Source organism: Malaya genurostris, chromosome 2 (assembly GCF_030247185.1).
Source record: "Malaya genurostris strain Urasoe2022 chromosome 2, Malgen_1.1, whole genome shotgun sequence".
NCBI classification, from domain to species: Eukaryota; Metazoa; Arthropoda; class Insecta; order Diptera; family Culicidae; genus Malaya; species Malaya genurostris.
The window spans coordinates 342,755,624-342,776,183 of NC_080571.1; the positions used below are offsets into that span (position 1 = coordinate 342,755,624).

At 38.0% G+C, this 20,560-nt stretch overlaps 1 protein-coding gene across 11 annotated transcripts; it reads left to right on the plus strand.

Moving 5' to 3' along the window:
• The first annotated feature begins 1,371 nt into the window (after positions 1-1,371).
• LOC131431881 (glucosamine-6-phosphate isomerase) lies at positions 1,372-19,702 on the plus strand. Of its 11 annotated transcripts, none has more exons than XR_009229746.1 (5): positions 1,372-1,567; positions 2,801-2,898; positions 17,468-18,253; positions 18,511-18,759; positions 19,513-19,702. XR_009229746.1 is itself a non-coding variant. In XM_058597826.1 (3 exons), the coding sequence occupies exons 2-3, from the start codon at positions 17,486-17,488 to the stop codon at positions 19,552-19,554; spliced, it is 810 nt and encodes a 269-aa protein (XP_058453809.1). In that variant the 5' UTR covers positions 1,372-1,567; positions 17,468-17,485; the 3' UTR covers positions 19,555-19,702. The 11 variants fall into 11 exon arrangements, 2 of the variants coding, with proteins under 2 accessions (XP_058453809.1, XP_058453808.1); XR_009229748.1 differs by having other exon boundaries at positions 17,471-18,253; XR_009229742.1 differs by lacking the exon at positions 2,801-2,898.
• Positions 19,703-20,560: the final 858 nt, after the last annotated feature.

Sequence of the window (20,560 nt, forward strand, 5' to 3'; positions counted from 1 at the left end):
AGAGGAAAGCAGCGCTCACTCGCGAAAATCAATAGAAAAATAGGTAGAATACGTTGATAGAGTGTGCTTTGGGTAGTGAGTATGTGCGGGACTCATCAGTTCAAACAGTGGAAGAACTGCCAGGAGTGACGGTTCAAAACAATACCACAGAATTTAGAAACTGTACTGGATCCAATAATTTGGTATCAATAGGTAAAGTTTCAAAATATTTTCGTCAATATATGAAATTATATCTTCAAATTTGTATGATAAATCTTTTCAGAGCAAATAGCCGATTTGTCATCAAGCCCTCTTGTGCCGATTGGTCATAAGCCCTCTCGTCATGTGCCACTTGACTGTTCTCTGGGTGAGGTTGCTTTCCTATCCGAAAACGATGATGTTGTCGACAAAATGGAAAATGTAGAATTTGTTGGTTTGTATTTTTTGAACATGGGAGCTTCATATTCAAAATTTAAAATTAATATAAAAAGCCTTTGCTGCAGAGTTTGTTCTGATTTCGTGTTACGAAGCTTAATTCATCAATGTAACAGCTTCCTTTTTACTTTGTAATGTAAGAAAAATGCCAAGAACCAAGCGAAGGCAAACAGTAAACTATCTTCTTTGGCACAATCATTATATTCTTTTGGTCGCATGATTGCAATTTCTTAACTCCAGAATGAGCATGAAGATGAGATAAGTCCACTCTGTTCTGCTAGGTGATTTGAATAGTTTCAATGTTTACATTTTTTTCTGGCAACTGTATTCCTTTCAGCACACAAATATTATTATTTCATTCCTCTCTACTCACAAATACTATTACTAAAGGAAAAAGTATTGTTTCACCAATACTTTTACATTTATTTTCCTTGGCTTCGGTCCACGGTCACCTTAAGCAGTGTGCCTGAAAAATTATATTATTGAATAAAAAAAATATTACCTTTATCTGAAGTTATTTCATTTTTTTTAATTGAATATCATTTATTTTATCCAGGCTTTAACCATTTTGGTTGTTCACCGGGGAATAATTCATTTTAAACGATTTGCAAGTTGAATTTACTATGAAATTGTTTGTCAAGTAATTGACAGGAACGCATAAGTAAAATGTTTGGTAGTTTTATCAAAATAGTTATTGGAATAAACTAATTCTCTAAGTAAAATCAAACTTCAATGCAAAAAAAAGCTTCAAATCAACATTAAGTTAATAGACTTACAATCTGGTATTAATTTTTATTGTTGTAATATTTCAGTTCGTAAAGCATCGGTGATCCCCTAGGCGTACCCAACTGCTATCAAACGTGCCAACCAATACTTTCCGTTTTTTCCGTATACAATTGGCTAACAGTATTGGTGACTCTTTCTGTCACTCTTCTTTATTTACCAATAATCGCACTACTGTCTCGGCACAATACGGCAGCTGCAGTTCGCGATATCGGCGGTTTGTTGTTTCTTTTTCGGAAAACCTTCTGGTCTTGTGGGTGATCAATTCTGTTGGATGTTATACTATTGAAAATATATACAAGTGAGAAGATAGCATTGCCGTTGCGGAGAATTAAGTGTATTTGAAACCAAAACTGTACTGTAGTGATTGGTAAGTAGGTTGTTGATAATCATCGTGTCCCCAATTCACTGATTACGAACCGATCATGCTGGCTTCCTTGTGGCAGAGTTTTGTAAAAGTTCGTTGTAAATAAATTGTGATTAGTCAGCATTTGACTCATACTTGGCCACGATTTGATAGGCAACAAATATCTAGGTTTGATTTATGACCAGTTGTTGTCATGTTAAGGTCACGAAAAGGTTAAACTCATCTGTAACTGTTGAATTTGTTAACCTAAATTAACTGCTGCAATATATTTTGAAGGTTTTGTTTCGTTTCGAGATAACAGAGGCAATTATTTTGGGGTTACACATATATCATCGAAGACAACTGACTACTGATAAAGCAATACGATGCCAGCAGATGATAAGCTGACAAAGCACTGGAAGTGATTTGCAAATGCAAACAATGCTATTCCAGATTTGTTTGTTATTCCCCAAACAGACGTTAATAATAGCTTTTGATGCGAAGCTCGACTGTCCGACTGATTCTCAAACTGATTCTCAAAATAAAGGACAATTGTATCGATAAATCCGATATCTTAACACAAATGAATATTATGAGTTATAATATGGGCGCTGGGCACAATTGATTAATGGTTCGATTCTAATCGACTAATAACTATTGGTATTCTCGATAGTCGGAATGGTTTATCGTGATATATTTAACAGCTTCACTTCGACATAAACAGCCATGAATCAATAATATAATCATAAATTCAATTGCGCCGTTCTACTTACTTATGCCACAAATAGTTTAAAGAATTCAAAAACTTGGTCGAACAATTATTTAATTGAAACGTATTTTCTATCAGAAGCATAAAGTCATTTAATAAACTTTACACTTCCCCTTATCAATCCTGAAGAAGGGCAATTTATTTTATGCCTAATTCCAATACTTTACTTTGATTTTTCTATAAAATTGTGGCAAATTCATCATTGATAACAGTATCGCTGTTATCCGTTATCACCGTAACAAAGTAATTCGAATGTGTCTTCTTTGTCTCGCCGAATGCTCAGTTCATTGCACAGAATAAATCTTTCGCTGCAGTTATCGGTTGTTGGTTCATTGGCCGAGACAAGCGTTTGCATGCTTCATGTGCATCTGTGAATCCAGTTTTGGGACCTTTCCATCTTTCCCACTTTCTTCTCTTCAGTAATTTTTTGGGTCATTTGAATACAAATACTGATTTTGCCAAATTTGCTTTCGGCTTTCGGTTTCCAGTCAACATTCAACATTCGCCACACACCAAAGAGATAATAAGCACAGATTACGTTTGGACTGATGGCATACATTTTGTAGTTGGAACTCTCGAGGACGCAGTACGTATATGACTGTCCGCCGGTTGAGTTGCGCGCAAAGCGGTGAGGTTGTTTTTTTTCGTGTGTGCGCTTTTTTTTGCCAGTGTGTTTGGACAGTATTAACATATATTCGCGAATTTTTCGATAATCCGGTTTGACACGTGTTAATTTGGTGAGTGCAATTGAAAAGTTTTGAACGTTTGTTTATTATTATTGTTATTATTATTATTAGTATGTTGCTTCATTTACTGTATTTTTGCGGTATGAGTTTCCATTCTTTGTTTCAAATGTTGTTCATCATAATTGAGATGTTTATTATGTAAACCAAAAGAACGTAGCACTTTTCTTTGTTTTGAATACATTTCCGTGTTGAACGTTTTATTAATCGTTGAACCGCGAACGATACAACGTAGGAGCCCAGTGAACAGAACGTGACATTTGAACCAATTTGTTCTGAAGTGAAAATACAGCACAAAGCAACACACTGACTATCATAGCGTATAAGCGTTTGTTGAATCATTTCGAGCGCTTCTATACGCTATTTCTCACTTAGTGATCTCTTTTCAAAAGGTTAGTTGAATTTTTAGAACACTTCGAAAACTGGACTTGTATGCAGAGATCAACAGCTTTCCAATTAGAGCTGCATATCATTTCAAGCTGGCAGATATCAACTGATTCCGTGTCATTTAATAAATCTTGCACATATTTTATATTTTATTTTTTATAACCGTCCTGCAGACTTGAATATTTCTATTTGTACGTTAGCTATCGTGGGAAGGCACTCGTTTTGTTGGCTTATAAAAAAGACCTATTGATTTGTAATGGATTTTTGAATACTTCACACTTTATATATATAATTCAATCCTATTACACTAGGCCTATGAATCATCAGTAATTATGATTGACTAACATAAGGTTATATGTATATGTATTGACTAATTTGCTTACCATGCATGTGTCTGAGTTTAGTAGCAAGCATGGATTCTCCATCAAAAGCACGATTGAAGACAAGAAAACATTCAAGTATTTTCGGTATTTTTGGCAGTAGTTACACCAGACCCTTCACGCCGATTAGATGAAATTTATGTAAATTCATGTCACTTTACACGCATGATAGAGCGCGGTCGAATTCCACCTTATCGAATAAAACACGTTAAAATAAATTATTGGACTGGAATTACTGCCAATATATTCCAATTGTATCAATAGGATCTTAGCACTAGCTATGTAATCGAAGCTATGCTATGAATCGGCTGCAAAGAAACGTCAAATTTCACAATCAACGTAATACCAAGACTTTGTTTTGTTTGACGATGTTTATTCGAGTTTTTTTTAATAATATAATAAAATTATATGGAGATTGTGCCAAATACATTATGTTCTGATCCTCTATTCAGTATAATGATAAATTTTCCATGAACGTATAAATTTTTGAACTCTAGTTCTCGCACTAAGTTATATTTTTAAATGTTCTACATGAACGATAATATTTTAATAGAATTACTTTTATTCAATAGCCTGTCTAGGTTGAATTTTTAGTTTTGCTATAATGAATTGCTAAATTCTTAAACCATACATTATTGCTTCAGCAACATCAATGCATTGAACTCAACAGACTTGGACATTACTAGTATTTTAAACGACAGTTACTTAGAAAATAAACGATTTCTTACAATATCAATTTTATTGTATTTAACTCGGTGTTTGCACCGATTAATAGTCAGGATCTGGGAAACCGAACAGCTATCGGAGAAATGGAAGGAAGGGGTAATTTGTCCCATTCACAAGAAAGGCGACCAGTTGGAATGCAAGACCTTCCGATCGATCACAATCCTGAATGCCGCCTACAAAGTGTTATCCCAGAACATCTTCCGTCGTCTATCACCTAAAACGAATGAGTTCGTGGGAAGTTATCAAGCCGGTTTCATCAAATTTCATCATTTTCATCGGTTTCATCAAGCCGGTGAGGCAAATCCTCCAAAAATGCCGTGAATACCAGGTCCCAACGCCTCACCTGTTCGTTGACTTCAAGGCAGCATACGATAGTATCGACCGTATAGAGCTATGGAAAATTATGGACGAGAACGGCTTTCCTGGGAAGCTGACTAGAATGATCAAATGATCGCCGGGGACTGCAACAAGCTGACTGACTCTCATGTCTACTATTCAACATCGCCTTGGAAGGAGTAATGCGACGGGCCGGGCTCAACAGCCGGGGTACGATTTTCACGAAATCCAGTCAATTGGTGTGCTTTGCGGATGACATGGACATTATCGCGAGAAAATTTGGAACGGTGGCAGAGTTGTACACTCGCCTGAAACGCGAAGCAGCAAAGGTTGAACTGGTGGAGAATATGTCGAAAACAAAGTACATGCTAGTAGGCGGAACCGAGCACGAAAGGATTCGTCTAGGAAGTAATGTCACGATAGACGGGGATACTTTCGAGGTAGTGGAAGAATTTGTTTACCTCGGATCCTTTCTAACGGCTGACAACAATGTGAGTCATGAAATACGAAGACGCATCATCAGTGGAAGTCGTGCCTACTACGGGTTCTAAAAGTATCTGCTGTCAAAAAAGATTCACCTCCGCACAAAATGTACCATGTATTAAAAGGTTTATTGCGAAAAAGTGCTTACAGCTATATTATTCAAAGTATTGTCCGTCGTTAGCGACAATTTTATCCCATCTTTTCGGAAATTTTCGGATTCCGACTCGAAAAAAAGGAGTCCTCTTTTGACGCTATCCATGAAGCAATCCATTTTTCCAACTCTTCGAAGGATTGAAAATGTTGAACTGCCAGGCCGAGTGCCATCGAACGGAATAGGTGGAAATCAGAAGGGGCGACATCTGGGGAATACGGCGGGTGGGACAAGACTTCCCATTTCAGCGTTTCCAGGTACTTTTTGACCACTTTTGCGACGGGAGGCCGAACATTGTCGTGTCGGAGGATGACTTTGTCATGTCGCTCTTGATGTTGTGGCCGCTTTTCTTTTAGCGCGCAACTAAGGCGCATCAGTTGCGTTCGGTAGAGATCTCCTGTGATGGTTTCACCCGGTTTTAAGAGCTCGTTGTAAATCATGTTCATGTAGTTGTTCATCTTTGAAGGTTTTTTCTCTTCCACCACCATGTTTGTCTTCGACAACGAAATCACCATTTTTAAAACGTTGAAACCACTCCCGACACGTTCTTTTACTCAGAGCAGCATCACCGTAAGTTTCTGAGAGCATTCGATGCGCTTCAGCTGCATTTTTTTCGAATTGTAACAGAAAAGTAAAACTTCCCGGAAATGGCGAGGATTGGGCACATAAACAGACATTTTCGAGCGTGAATAATACGAAAACAAGAACAACTGTCACTGAAACGGCGATGACATTTCGCTAGGCACTGTACACGCTCACTTTAAAGGCATTATCATCTATGTATTTTGACCAGCCTTAGCCGGTACAGCCACCTATCAGGAAACGGCGGAAGCAAAGTTGTACACCTGATACAAAACGCTTATAAGACCGGTGATCCTCTACGGACACAAAGCAGGGATCGTGCTCGAGGAGGTTCAGTTTTAAAACCATCCCCGTGGAATGGAACAGTAACCGTTAATACATTTCAAAAACCAATTACGGCTTGGCAAAGCAAAATTTTAAAATTATAAGAATCCTTAGTTGTGTTAAATTTTATTGCTAAGACTTAAGTGTTTTTAGGTTTTTGATAATCGGTCTAGTTTTTGAGTAATTGATCAAAAACGCGACACGCGCATTCCGCAACATTTCACCTTAAGTGATGGTATACAAGTTTTTACACACTTTACCCTTTATATCCGGAACCAGATGTCGGATCCGGATGAAATTCAGGAATTTCGCACAAGACCGCAGGACCTTCCATTAAAACCTAAGTTTGTGAAAATCAGTCAAACCATCACTGAGAAAAGTGAGTGAGATCCATTTGAGAAAATATGACCACTATTTCCTGTGTATCCGGAATTAGAAACTGGAAACCAGGATAGCCAAAATCAGTTTGTTTGGCCATTTACAGATAATGACTATCGAATGACGTAGTTTTGGGGTCAGTTTAGAATTTTTTTATTCGTTTTTTGTTTCGCCCCTCTATGTGATGGTATAAAAGTTTTTACGCACTTTACCCTATAATTCCGGAATCGGAAGTCAGATCCAAATGAAATTCTGAAGTTTTGTATGGGACCATAAGACCATTCATTTCGTTCAAAGTGTGTAAAAATCGGCCTAGCCACATCTGAGAAAAATTGGTACACATATTTTAATTTTTTGCACATTTTACCCCGTAACTCCGAAACCAGAAGTCATATCCGTATATTTGTATGGGAGTGTAAGAACTTTCTTTTGAATCTAAGTTCGTGAAAATCGGTTTAGCCATCTTCGAGAAAAGGTGCACTCATTTTCACAAGTTTTTACACATTTTACCCCATAATTCCGGAATCGGAAGTCGAATCTATATAATTTTCAGAAATTTTGTATGGGGCCACAAGATCTTTAATTCGAATCTAAGTTTGTGAAAATCGATTCAGCCATTTCCGAGAAAAGTTAGTGCAAAAAAAACGTTACATACACACATACGCACGTACACACACATAGACATTTCGTGTACTCGACGAACTGAATCGAATGGAATATGACACTCGGTACTCGGAGCCTCGGTTCAAAAGTCGAATTTCACAGTGATTGCATAGCCTTCCTATATGAGAAAGGCAAAAATGTGTATGGATCATGGCGAATACTCCTGGTTATGGAAATATGATCGTATAAGTGACGTGACCGGTAAACCATACAATTTTCTCAGAGAACGCTCAACAAACTTCGGTTCGGGTTCGTTTGAAAACTCTGACATCATTACCGATCACGTTAAAATGGTTCGCTTCGGTGGAATGATCGTATAAGTGACGTATAAGAGCTTAAAATTGTCTTAATGAAAGAATCCAATCCACCAACCTCATTTTCAATATTTTACTGTCTCATTCGTAAATGATCGACACCAGAACAAACGAAGAGAGACGAAACATTCTCGTTTCTCATTAAAAAAAAATGAGTGAGAATAATTGCCAACGTCAGTCTTTCCTCTATGACAAGACGAAACCAAACTAACATCTTCAGGGAGCATCAGCAGAATTTCAATTCTTATTCTTTTATCGATGTATTGAAAATCTGTGACGCTTGGCTATAAAGAGTAACTTAAAAATGACAAATCGAAGTAGTTACATCCCAGAAACTCTTTGGAAACCAAAACTACTACAAATTCGAGCACCAACAGGTAAAAGTTATTGTGAAACCTTTTTCTGTCGTTTTCGATTCTCATAGCTTCGGTTGAATATCGACACTGCATACTATGGGATTTTCACTGAAAACTGCAAATGACTGAAAGGGCAAATGAAAGAAAAAAACGCAATTTTGAAACTACTCTCCCGCTTATGTCATTGACTGGACAATGGATTTCGTTCTCATAGTTTGCAAGCGGAGCTCAGAGTGACATTTGTTTCTCGTCATTTTCATCTATTTCGAGTCAATGAAAATGACTTTTATTATTTAGGGGTTAGCCAAATTTTATGCTAGGGCACATAACCGTTTTTATTAGTTTTACGTTTCGTCTTTGACTCATCAGTGCAGAGCAGTTCAAATTGAACTGCTTAGTGCTAAACTCGGCAGTTCAATTTGAACCGCTAAGCAGACGTAAAGTTTCTGCTACTTACAGAACTTTTATTAGCTCTGAAGTTACGTAACCGACAAAGCGCTTGGCTCAATGATTTTGGCTCAACCGATTTAGACAATCTTAGGCTTGCGAGGAAGCTTTAATGATGCCACGGATCCAATGTAAATAGATCATGGTGCACACTTCTGATTCCGGAGGTATAGGAATAAAGGAATAAAGGAATAAAGGATACTTTTTTCCATTCACCCGAGTTTTTCCAAAATGGCTAAACCGATTTTCACATTCTCAGGCTAGTTTGAAAGTTGCAAAAGCGTCAAAGATCAAGATCAAATGTGTTATTGGTGATGATTTCGATTCTGGAAATTAGTGAATTACACGAATCATTCTGAAAATGTTAGTATGTACCTAAATTTGTGTCGAAAATTGTTATCATGAATTAGAACACTGAGAGAAAGAAATTATGACACCACTTTCATCCGATAAGCCTGTTTTCGTTATTTGTTTGAATCTGAACCGTTTCAATGGGATAATTTCGAATAACTTGAAGTCAAGTAGATTTTCGAGATATACCTTATGATAAAAAAAGAACCGGAATTTTCATTTTAAAATTCCCGCGCTAGTTCAATCGGTAAACTTTTATTCTCTCAACGTTGGCAACACTTTTATACATATTCTGTCAAATTTTGACGCATATCGTACGATTAGTTTTTGTTTGGCGTCTATACAAAGAAGTTGAAAAATTTTCGTGTGGCGATTTTTATAATGGATGAAAATTTAGAACAACGGCTCGCCTTCGAAGCGCCATTCGGTCGATTGTTGTGCGGTTTCGACGTCATATTCATAGATCCACACCTTATCACCAGTTATGATGCATTCGATGAATGTGGGGTCACTATCTGCGTTGGAAATCATCTCTTTGGCCACATCAACACGACGCTGTTTTTGAATGAAATTCAGCTTTTTTGGCATCAGCCGAGAAGCGACGCGTTTCAAACCCAAAACATCAGTTAAAATGGGTTCGGCTGATCCATAAGAGATGCCCAACAACACAGCAATCTCTCTAATCGATACAGAACGATTTTGCAACACAATTTGCTTCGCCGATTCAATGTTTTCTTCAGTAACAGATGTTGTTGGGAGGCCAGAGATCTCATCATGATCCAAGCTTGTACGACCACCTTTGAAGCGTTTATATCACTCGTATGCCTGTGTTTTTCCTAGACACGATTCACCAAAGGCCTTTTCTAACATTTTTAACGTTTCGGAACACTTAAATCTATTTGCAACACAAAATTTGATGAACGCACGTTGTTCTAAATTTTCATCCATTGTAAAAATCGCCACACGAAAATTTTTCAACTTCTTTGTATAGACGCCAAACAAAAACTAATCTTACGATATGCGTCAAAATTTGACAGAATGTGTATAAAAGTGTTGCCAACGTTGAGAGAATAAAAGTTGCCGATTGGACAAGCGCGGGAATTTGAAAATGAAAATTCCGGTTCTTTTTTTATCATAAGGTACTTATACGACGAGTTTGATGTTTTCATAATTATCAACAATTCAAGCATCTCCTAGATAGTATCGAAACTACTTTTCAACTTTGTAGTGTCAATCTATCATTTCTCTGATTGCAGATTGATTACTCGACTAGTAATTTGTATATTCCCATTAATTGATGTTAATATCTTTGCTTCGACTCTTGCAAGATCAATGGATAATTGGAACAAAAATACGAATCAAGCATTCTACACTTGATTCTGTGCCCTTTGTCTCGTATGAACAGCGATAGCACTTATCACTTGAATTGATGGGTTCAAGTGTAAATGATTACACTCAGGTGAAAACAAATGGCAGCCGCGAGAGCCTTTACTATGGTCAGCCTGGTGCACGTTTGCTGCGAATGACATTGACCTACATTTTTCGCACAGTTTGTTTTTATGTACAACTTTGAAGCAAAGCAATTGAGTCGTAACCGTGAATAGGTAGTAGTGAGTGACCATCATCGCCAGCAATCAGTAGTTTGGTTGCTTTTTTTTTACTGTCCCGTTCAGAACGAGAAGCCAACTGGGTGTGTGATTGATGTTTATTTGTGGTGTTGATTACCCGAGATGTCAGAACGGTACGCAGCAATAAATTTTGCGGTATTGATTCAATGTACAGACGGGATTTAGTGATATGAATTATGATAAAAATATGACCCACATAAATTTCAAACAACACGCCAAAAGTGAAGTCACAGTAAATCAGAAAGGCAGCAGCATGGAACTCGGCGTAAAAAAGAAATCGAATCGAAGGTTGCTATGACCAAACGCCTGATAGTCGTTGTCCTAGTTACTATTGAATCAGTCGCCAGACAGCACTCGCCGAGTGTTTGATTTTTGTTTCTAGTGAACGATTGATTTACTACTTTGTTTGCTCAAGTGCGTGTGGACTTTTTGATTGATTTGTACTATCAATCGTATGTGAAATGATACTATATAGCTCCGTGATTTGAGTAATTGCTATAGGTAATTGAACAAGACAATTGTAACAATGTATAAATTATACAAACAGCGAATTGTAGCAATTGAAGTTAGGCATCTATTTTCGTCACAATGAGTTGGGATGTAATTCTAATCTAGAAATGTCCTACCGAAGAGTACCAAAAAAAAAGCAATCAACAAAAATGGATCGACATGTAATGATAGCTTAATGTCCGCTATCGTGTAGTTTTAATACTGAATAATGCAATGATTCCGAGTGGAATGTTAGTCATTACTCTCACGTCGCAATTACGCACCGTTTGATGACCGGGAGGTGAGTGGTGGTGGCAGTCCAACAAAGCTAATTTATGTCAACCCGACCAAATGAAACAGAAAACCACCGTCAATGTCCCCGCAGGATTTGAATACGTGCTCTGCGATGCATTGAGTAAACGTTGGTACCAATGGGTACACAATAATTGAATTCTAATCAAGGCTCGGGATGTTCGTTGATGATTGGTGCTCTAATGAGCTACCACACCACCTACGGAACTGGAAACGCACGGTGCGTGGCGTGTAAATCGATATCTCAATAATTGGTGCAATGTTTACAGTCGAAGTGCCGAGCGACCGTACGGAAATGTTACGATTTTACTATCTGTTTTGAATAATCATGTTTACGTGAAGGGATAATAGCTTTCTCCCTGTTTAATGAAATTGATGGCATTAATTCAGTAGTCGAAAAATGGTTGTTCAGTGTTTGTTAATGATATGTTGTTTCCCACAAAAGAAGAAACCTGTTTGAATCCACTTTTTGGTGTGATGATTACTTTCTCATAACCGCATTTTACATAAAAGTATTTCCGGAACTGGAGACCGGGACGAGTATAGTCGAGGTAATATCAACTAACTAGCCCTACAAATTGAAACAGTTTTGTTTCATGTTGGGAATCGCCATTCTAAGTACAGCTTGGAAATTTTATTTATTTATTTATTTATTTATTTATTATTGTAGTATCCATCGGATACGAAATCTACATGGATATGGGTGGAGAAAAACCCATTTGAGTTGAACATAAAATATGTCATTCTCAAACAACAAAACAACACATAATAATTATCACAATACATCTAAAACTAATAGTCACATAACATTAATAAAAACAGAATACACATAATTTAATTAAAAACAAAAATTAAAGACTAGAAAAAATATCAAAACACAGAAGATCGTTTGACTTTACTAGCGAAGCGGCTGGATGATTCGCCAAACTCAAAAAGATCTTCTACAGCAGTGAATTATCGAATGGCAGCGGTTATCGGTTCATTACATCCAAAACCAGTTCTATGAAATCTTTGCTGAAGTAGAGTGCCATTCCGCAGGGTTCTGTTCGGTGCTCGAAAATCAATTTCGGATCGCAATTCCGGTGCATCGATTTCTTCGTTGATCAGTTTTGCAATAACTACTGCCTGTTGTATTCTACGGCGACGTAACAGCGACTCGATTCCGATTGGTTGACATCTATCCGGATATGGTGGAAGATTCGAGGGATCTCTGCACGGTAAATTCCGTAATGCTAAACGAACAAACCGCTTTTGAACTCGTTCAATTCGCATGCACCACGAGAGCTGATACGGTAACAAAACTGATGAAGCGTTCTCAAGAATAGGTCTAACGAGTGAGCAATATGATGCCTTCAAACAATGAGGATCTTTAAAGTCCTTAGCAATTTTTGAAATGAATCCCAACTGGCGTGAAGCTGTTGAAATGATCAGTGATCGATGTGAATCAAAGGTCAGTTTTTCATCCAACAATACTCCTAAATCGCTCACCTAGTTAACTCTAGTCAGAACAGAGCCACCAATACTGTAATTAAATTTCACAGGATTCAAAATACGGTGGAACGTAATCACCTGACATTTTGCCACGTTAATGATTAGCTTGTTTCTGTGACACCAATCTACGAAACGTTCTAGTAGAAATTGTAACCGCTGGCAATCCTCTACGGTACGAACTACGAGGTACAATTTTAAATTGTCTGCATAGATCAATTTGCAGCCATTTTGCAAAGCAAATGAGACATCGTTGAAAAACAGTACCAAAAGTAATGGTCCCAAATTACTACCTTGAGGAACTCCTGAATTGTTCGTAAATTGAGATGATGTGCAGTTATCCAACTTCACTCGTAATACTCTGCCAGTCAGATATGATCTTAACCAGGACACGAGCTGCGCAGAGAATCCGAGACGATATAATTTACAAAGAAGTTTTTCGTGGTCAATTTTGTCAAATGCTGCTTTTAGATCAGTGTAGACAACATCCATTTGAGTTCTTTCCTCCATGCTAGCGATACACTTAGACGTGAATGTTAACAGATTCGTCGCAACTGATCTTCCTGGTATGAATCCATGCTGATCAAATGAAACGTAATTCCTCACTCGATCTAATATGGCATCACTTACAATCATTTCAAAAAGTTTAGATGAGGCAGAGAGTTTTTTGCTAAGCGTTTCGACAATATCAGTGAGTTGCTGTATCTGCGTGTCAATATTGGTGTTGCAAGTAGTGGTGGGGACAGTGTTTACATTTAGGTCCGAAATATAAGCACAAATGCTTCTGCCATTTAGCAGGTCCCTGCAATTTGTGCAAATAAACACTGCTTTACCTTGAGCAAACACCTCTTTACATGATCGTAAATTGAATCCACAGCAATTTTGACTAATATGGAAAGGAGTCTCACATAAACCACAACGTATTGGTTCCAAGTCGTTGATGTCATGGTGACACTCTCATTTTTTTGCCATGTTTGTTTTGATCGAGCTGATATCAAGATGACACAATTTGTTTTACAAAGCGAAGAACGACTATGTCAGCGACTTGTGCTAACGGTCGAAAGTACGCCACAGATTAGCCGAAAAAACAGCAAAATGCGAAAACACGGCAGTAAACTCGATGAATACTTCAATCACTTGCGGAAACGGATGTACAGCCGGTGAAGATGAAAATAGAACGGAAACAAATCCTTTCTAATAGCACTTGAAAATCGCAAAAACAGAGTTAACAAAGAACGCTCGTACTATTCCAGTTGAGATACACGGAGAAATAAAATAATAATAAAAATTAATACTCTTCACCCAGAATTCCGGAACCGGAAGTCGGAACCGAATAAAATTGAACAGTAGGGCTTGCGTTTGTAAAATCCTTTGTTTGATGTGAAGTTTGAGAAAGCCGGTTAAGATTACCACGTATTTTATGGATTTTTAAGATAAATGTGACCAAGATTATGTTACAGGTTTTTGGCAGGGAATATAAATTTTTGATGGTCTGAAATAAAAATCCAATAATGATTGAGTTAAAAAAATAATAAATAACCAGCTGACCCGTCGAACTTTGTCTCGATCAAAATAATTTTCTTGGATCTTATTTGAACTTTTCAAATGGTCGTATAAGCAACTTTATTTATCTTCTCTTCTGTTGAATACGAAGCCGTTCCTAAGTTTACAGAATCAAAAGTACGCAAATTTCCAATGGCTGCCCTCGTGACTGGGTCATCATTGCATTTGCAGACGCTATACTGCCCATACTCGCATATCAGTCCCATATCGATTTTTGCAAATTTTGAGTTTGCTTGAGGAATGAAATCTATCCTCAATATACCTACTCTCAGAAATTGCAATACGAGTTGAGGGTTTGTTCAGTAAAATGTGAAAAAATATCAACTCATGTCTGTCCCATATGCAAAGTACCCGCATATCAGTCCCATTCAGTGCAAATTTCAATAATTGCATTTATTGCAATATTGGAATAGCAAAGGTGTATTACCGATATTTTATATAATAATACTATGATTTAGCATTAGGTAGCACAATAAATCAAAAAATTCAGAAATAAAATTTTGATCTTCTTTTTCTCGACATGCCGATTTTCCATATGGGACTGATATGCAAGTATGGGCAGTATAGGACATTTCAACCCGAAAGTCAAGTCGTTTTAGATCATCAGAAAGAAAGTTCTATGTTTACTTCTATTCTCTCTCACCGCTAGTCTCATACCATCACAAAGTCGTACTGAATCGATGTTAAGTCGCGTGTCAGATCAAAAAATTTCAATCAAGTTATAAAATGATAAATTGCTAGACGTTAAGAAATTCAAATGACAGTGGCATTCAATATATTGTTCTTTAAATTGTTCATGAACAATTAATTCATTAAATTTAAACATATATTTTGAATTTTACATATGATGAATTTCATTAAGACTTAATTTGTCAAATGACGGAAAATTCCATTTGTAAAGCTCGCTTCATTTCGAATTGGACGGATTTGGAAGTTCTTGGCGCCCACGTGTCGGGAATTTTGTCAGCTTCACGTACGATTTTTGACATTCCGCAAATCGACTGTACTTTGTAAACAATCAACATGGAAGCCGAAAGAAGGAAAAAAATTGTGCACAGTTATTCGGAAAATCCATTGTGGTCTACATCTAGGCTAGCTAAACAGCTGAAATTGCACAGAAATACCGTATGGCGCGTAATCAAACGGTATTAGGAAACATTGACGATGATTCGGAAGCCTCAATCCAATCGTCAAAGTGGGACTGTCGACCGGAAACTGCGTGGTAAGATTTTGAAGACGATTAAGAGAAATCCTAATCTGTCGGACCGTGATTCGGCCAGAATATTCGGTGGTGCCCATAGTACCGTGAGGAGAACTCGACTCCAGGAAGGAATCAAGTCGTATCGAGTTAGCAAACAGCCAAATCGGACCATAAAACATAATAGTGTGGTCAAAATTCGTGCTCGGAAACTATATGACCAAGCTGACCAAGTTCGACGGGTGTCTTCTGATGGACGATGAATTCTATGTCAAGGCTGACTTCGGGCAAATCCCAGGTCAAAAATTGTACTTGGCAACGGTTCGGGGGGATGTTCCAGCCAAATTAAAATTTGTTTTTGCTGACAAATTTGCAAGAAAATTTATGATTTAGCAGGGCATTTGCAGCTGTGGCAAAAAAAAACGAAAGTTTTCGTTACAAATAAGACAATGACATCGGAACTATACTAAAAAGAGTGTCTTCAAAAACGAATTTTGCCGTTCATTCGATCCCACGACCATCCTGTAATGTTTTGGCCAGATTTGGCAAGCTGTCATTACAGCGAAGTTGTCCAAGAATGGTATGCAGAGAAAGGGGTCCAGTTTGTTTCGAAAAATCTTAACCCACCCAACTGCCCCCAGTTCAGCCCTATTGAGAAATACTGGGCAGTCAAGGCAAAGGGAAAGGTTGTCAAAGACATCAATCAGATGACGACCTGGTGGAATAAGATAGCTAAAACGATGGACGAAGAAGATGTGCGCCGCCTAATGAGCCGTGCTACAGGAAAAATTCGAGAATTCCTTCGAAACCGTGACGAATAATTTTATCAGTATTTTTTCTTAAAAGTATGAAGAAAACGCTACATTTGTATAAAAAAAGATCTTCAATTCAATAATAAATAACTGAAATACAGGCAATTGTCTTTGTTCCAATTCTATCTGAAGCAAGCTTTAATGACTTAAGGCTGGATGAGTCTGAATTTTACTAGTTCCGAATGTTATTTCTATTCGGCTAGCAAGTGCGACTGCATGAATTTATATGAACCACTTACCAGCTAAGCTATGATGCGTGCTTCCATGGCCCAGTCGACTAATGGAAGTGAGTGAAATCCATTTTGGTATATATGACCACTATTTCCGGAACTTCCGGAACCGGATACCGGAAACCAGGATACCCGGAATCGGTTTGTTTAGTTGCCTACTGATAATGACTATCGATTTGTGTGTTTTTGAGACCAGTTTAGAAATTTTTTTTACGTATATTGTTTCGCCGATTTAAGTGACGGTGTACAATATGTAACACATTTTACCCTACAACTCCGGAGCCGGAAGTCGAATCCAAATGAATTTAAGGAATTCCGTATGGGACCGTGAAACCTTTCATTAGAATCTAAGTTTGTGGAAATCGGTTCAGCCATCTCCGAGAAAACCTAGTGAGATTATTTGACACATACACACACAGACATTGCTCAGCTCGATGAACTGAGTTGAATGGTATATGACAGTTGGCCCTCCGGGCCAATTTTCACTAGTCGGTTTTTCAAATGATTGCATAACCTTTCTATATGAGAAAGGCAAAAAGGATTTGTCAAAACCTTCAAAATAGGCTTCCGTTTCGGCAACAACCTTAGCATTCGACGAAGATTTCTTTCCCTGGAGAAACCTTTTCAGATTTGGAAATAGATAATAGTCGCTGGGGGCCAGGTCTGTAGAATACGGGGGATGCTTTTATGCATGAACGCGCTTGTGCGTCTTTTTCCATAGCTTGATGCAAACTAGAACTCGTATGACACGATCAGCAATTATTCAGAAATCGCGCTCGTTCAAAAATGTTCAACAATTTTTCTTCTTTTCCAGTAGCTTCCCCATAGAACCATGCGGTTAATCATCCTGGACACTTCCGACTATGTCGGCGAATGGTCGGCCAAGTACGTGATGAAGCGCATCAATGATTTCAAAGCTGGCCCGGACAACTTCTTTACGCTGGGGCTACCGACCGGATCCACACCACTTGGCCTGTATCGGAATCTGATCAAGTTCCACAAGGAGGGTAAAATATCCTTCAAATACGTGAAAACCTTCAACATGGACGAGTACGTCGACCTACCGCGGGATCACCCGGAAAGCTACCACTACTTTATGTGGCACAATTTTTTCAAACATATCGACATCGATCCGGTCAACGTGCACATTCTGGACGGGAATGCACCGGACTTGGTGGCGGAGTGCAACGCCTTCGAGGATAAAATCAAGGCCGCCGGTGGAATTGAACTGTTCATTGGAGGAATCGGTCCGGACGGGCACATTGCATTCAACGAACCGGGATCGTCGCTAGTTTCGAGGACTCGTGTGAAAACGTTGGCCCAGGACACACTGGAGGCGAATGCCCGATTCTTCGGAAACGACATGAGTAAGGTACCGAAGCAGGCCCTTACCGTGGGTGTTGGCACCGTGATGGATGCCCGGGAGGTGATGATCCTGATCACCGGTGCGCACAAAGCTTTCGCCCTGTACAAAGCCATCGAGGAGGGAGTAAATCACATGTGGACCGTCAGTGCCTTCCAGCAGCATCCGCATACGATAATGATTTGCGACGAGGATGCCACACTGGAACTCCGAGTAAAAACGGTCAAATACTTCAAGGTGAGTGTAGGGTTCATTTGAAATTGTTGGCTGAAGCTTTTTACTGTTTGGTGAAAGGAATGGCAAATGGAATCTTCTCTTTGGTGGTGGTGGTTTTCTGTTTCTATTATCTCTGTTACAAAATCACACAACAAATCTTTCTAACTGGAATTACTGGTGATGGCTATCAATTTGCATCATGAGAATTATCGAAACATTCCCAATTTTTTCTGTTTTCTCAATTTCCATGTTGATGACCACGATTTTAAAATGACTAGGCCCTTAGTAGTGTTCATCACAAATTGATTGAGGAAGATGCTAGCGACGTACGAATGCTCAAATGAACGCCCATCGTTTCAAACATCCTACACAATCTACTTATAAAAGCTATACATTCCTCAATATTGGCCCTACTTTTTACCCAATCAAGTGCAAATGGATTCGAAATTGGTCTTCCAGGGATAATTTAGACAAGAAACATTTTTGTTATCACCATAAAAAGCTTCGAGCCCATCAAACATCAAACGGTAAATTCGACTACTCAGATTCTTGATTCAGTTGCAGACCAAAAAAGGGCAGCGTTGAGCGAGTTTGTTTCGGATTCGGACAGTGAATGTGTTAAAAGTTTATGCACAAAACACATCCCTTTTGGATTATATCGTGACCGAAGAAATAGACCGACATCGGCGTAAAATTTGCTTCATACTCCTAGCTCCTATCCATACCTAAGCTTTCGTTTGAGTTTTGTGTAAAGGTAAAGGTCAACCGGATTTAATATTAGATGTTTGTCACTAACATGATACAAGCTCTGGCACACTAGCCAGACAATGAACAGAACATCCGTACAACAGTTGTTCCGTCGGTCCTTTCTCGATTTGCTAAGCCTCATACCATAACGAGAAAAACATTTCTTTTTTTTCGTTTCCTTTGTGTTGTGCTCGCTCAAATTGATAACGACCTGCGACACCCCAAACCAAACCAGGACTGTTACATTTTGGCATCCGCCGGCGGGGATGCTATCGCTGGAGCAACCCGTCCCAATTGATGGTTCGCAGAATATAAATAGCAGCAGCATCCGGAGTGTGATTGACCTTTACCGTTTACCGAATTCTGCGCTGACTCTCCTTTTGCGATGACGATGGAAGAAGTGGAAGCGAGATATGCTGCCCGGTTTTGGTTTGCCGCGAATCATAACGTATCACATACTAATTAATTTGTTTCCAACTGCGATTGGAATCGATGGTTTTCTTCTGTTTTTTTTTATCCTTACTTTAACACAGAGCCTGTACGATGTTCATTCGAAGCTGATTGAAGGTGCGTAAGACTGGCAGCACTGAAACTGAAGAGTTTTCTATCCAGAGCAAGAAGACAAGTCACTCGAATCCAAAGGGTAGTTTTAAATTGTATGTTTTTTTTCTCTGTACTCCACTAATCTATTATTAAAATATACAAAGTTATTTTTATTTTTCATTAGATGAAGAATCATTCAACTAGAACAAAAAAGAAGATTTCCTTAAAATGAAGCAGATCAAGCTTACTAATTCATAGATAAATAATAGAAAATAAATTGTCAAACGCTATCTAGGATTTTAAAGCAAATGTTAGGATTTAAGGAAGCTAGAACCTTCAATTATGAATATATTATCGTCAAGAGCTTTCAAGAAAAATCTTTAATAACATTCACAACAACAACTGTTTTGCGAACTTCCACTTTCGTTCGCAAAATGGGATCAGCGTTCAGAATATCAAATTCTCTCGATGTAATGAAAATCTATATATATATATATATATATATATATATATATATATATATATATATATATATATATATATATATATATATATATATATATATATATATATATATATATATATATATATATATATATATATATATATATATATATATATATAAATGGATGTAAGTTTGTATGTTTGTAACGCCATAACTTTGGAACTACTGAACGGATTGCCATCAAATTTGGCACAGGTACTTCTTCCATTTCAGAGATGGTTTAAGGAGTATTTTTAAAGGGGAGGAAGCGTAGCAAGTGTCATAAACAAGGGGGAGTCATGGAAAAATTCATATAACTTGACAAGAATCGATACGTTTTAAAGACCATAGACACATTTTGCATACCTTTGATATGATTATACGGGGGGTGGTTGTAGCAAGTGCTTATAAAAAGGGTGTAATTATGAATAGGGGTGTAATATTTAAAACGGCATAACTCCGAAACCACTGAACGGATTGCCACCAAACTTGGCACAGATGCTTCTTGCTCTTCTGAAAAGATCATAAATACCCTTAATAGGGGAGGGAGCGTA

Bases quoted from the DNA above. Each gene is read 5' to 3' on its own strand.
- LOC131431881 (XM_058597825.1), top strand. From the start codon at position 17,486: ATGCGGTTAATCATCCTGGACACTTCCGACTATGTCGGCGAATGGTCG. The intron at 18,254-19,214 runs GTGAGTGTAGGG...AAACCAAACCAG, and splicing joins AAACGGTCAAATACTTCAAG to GACTGTTACATTTTGGCATC.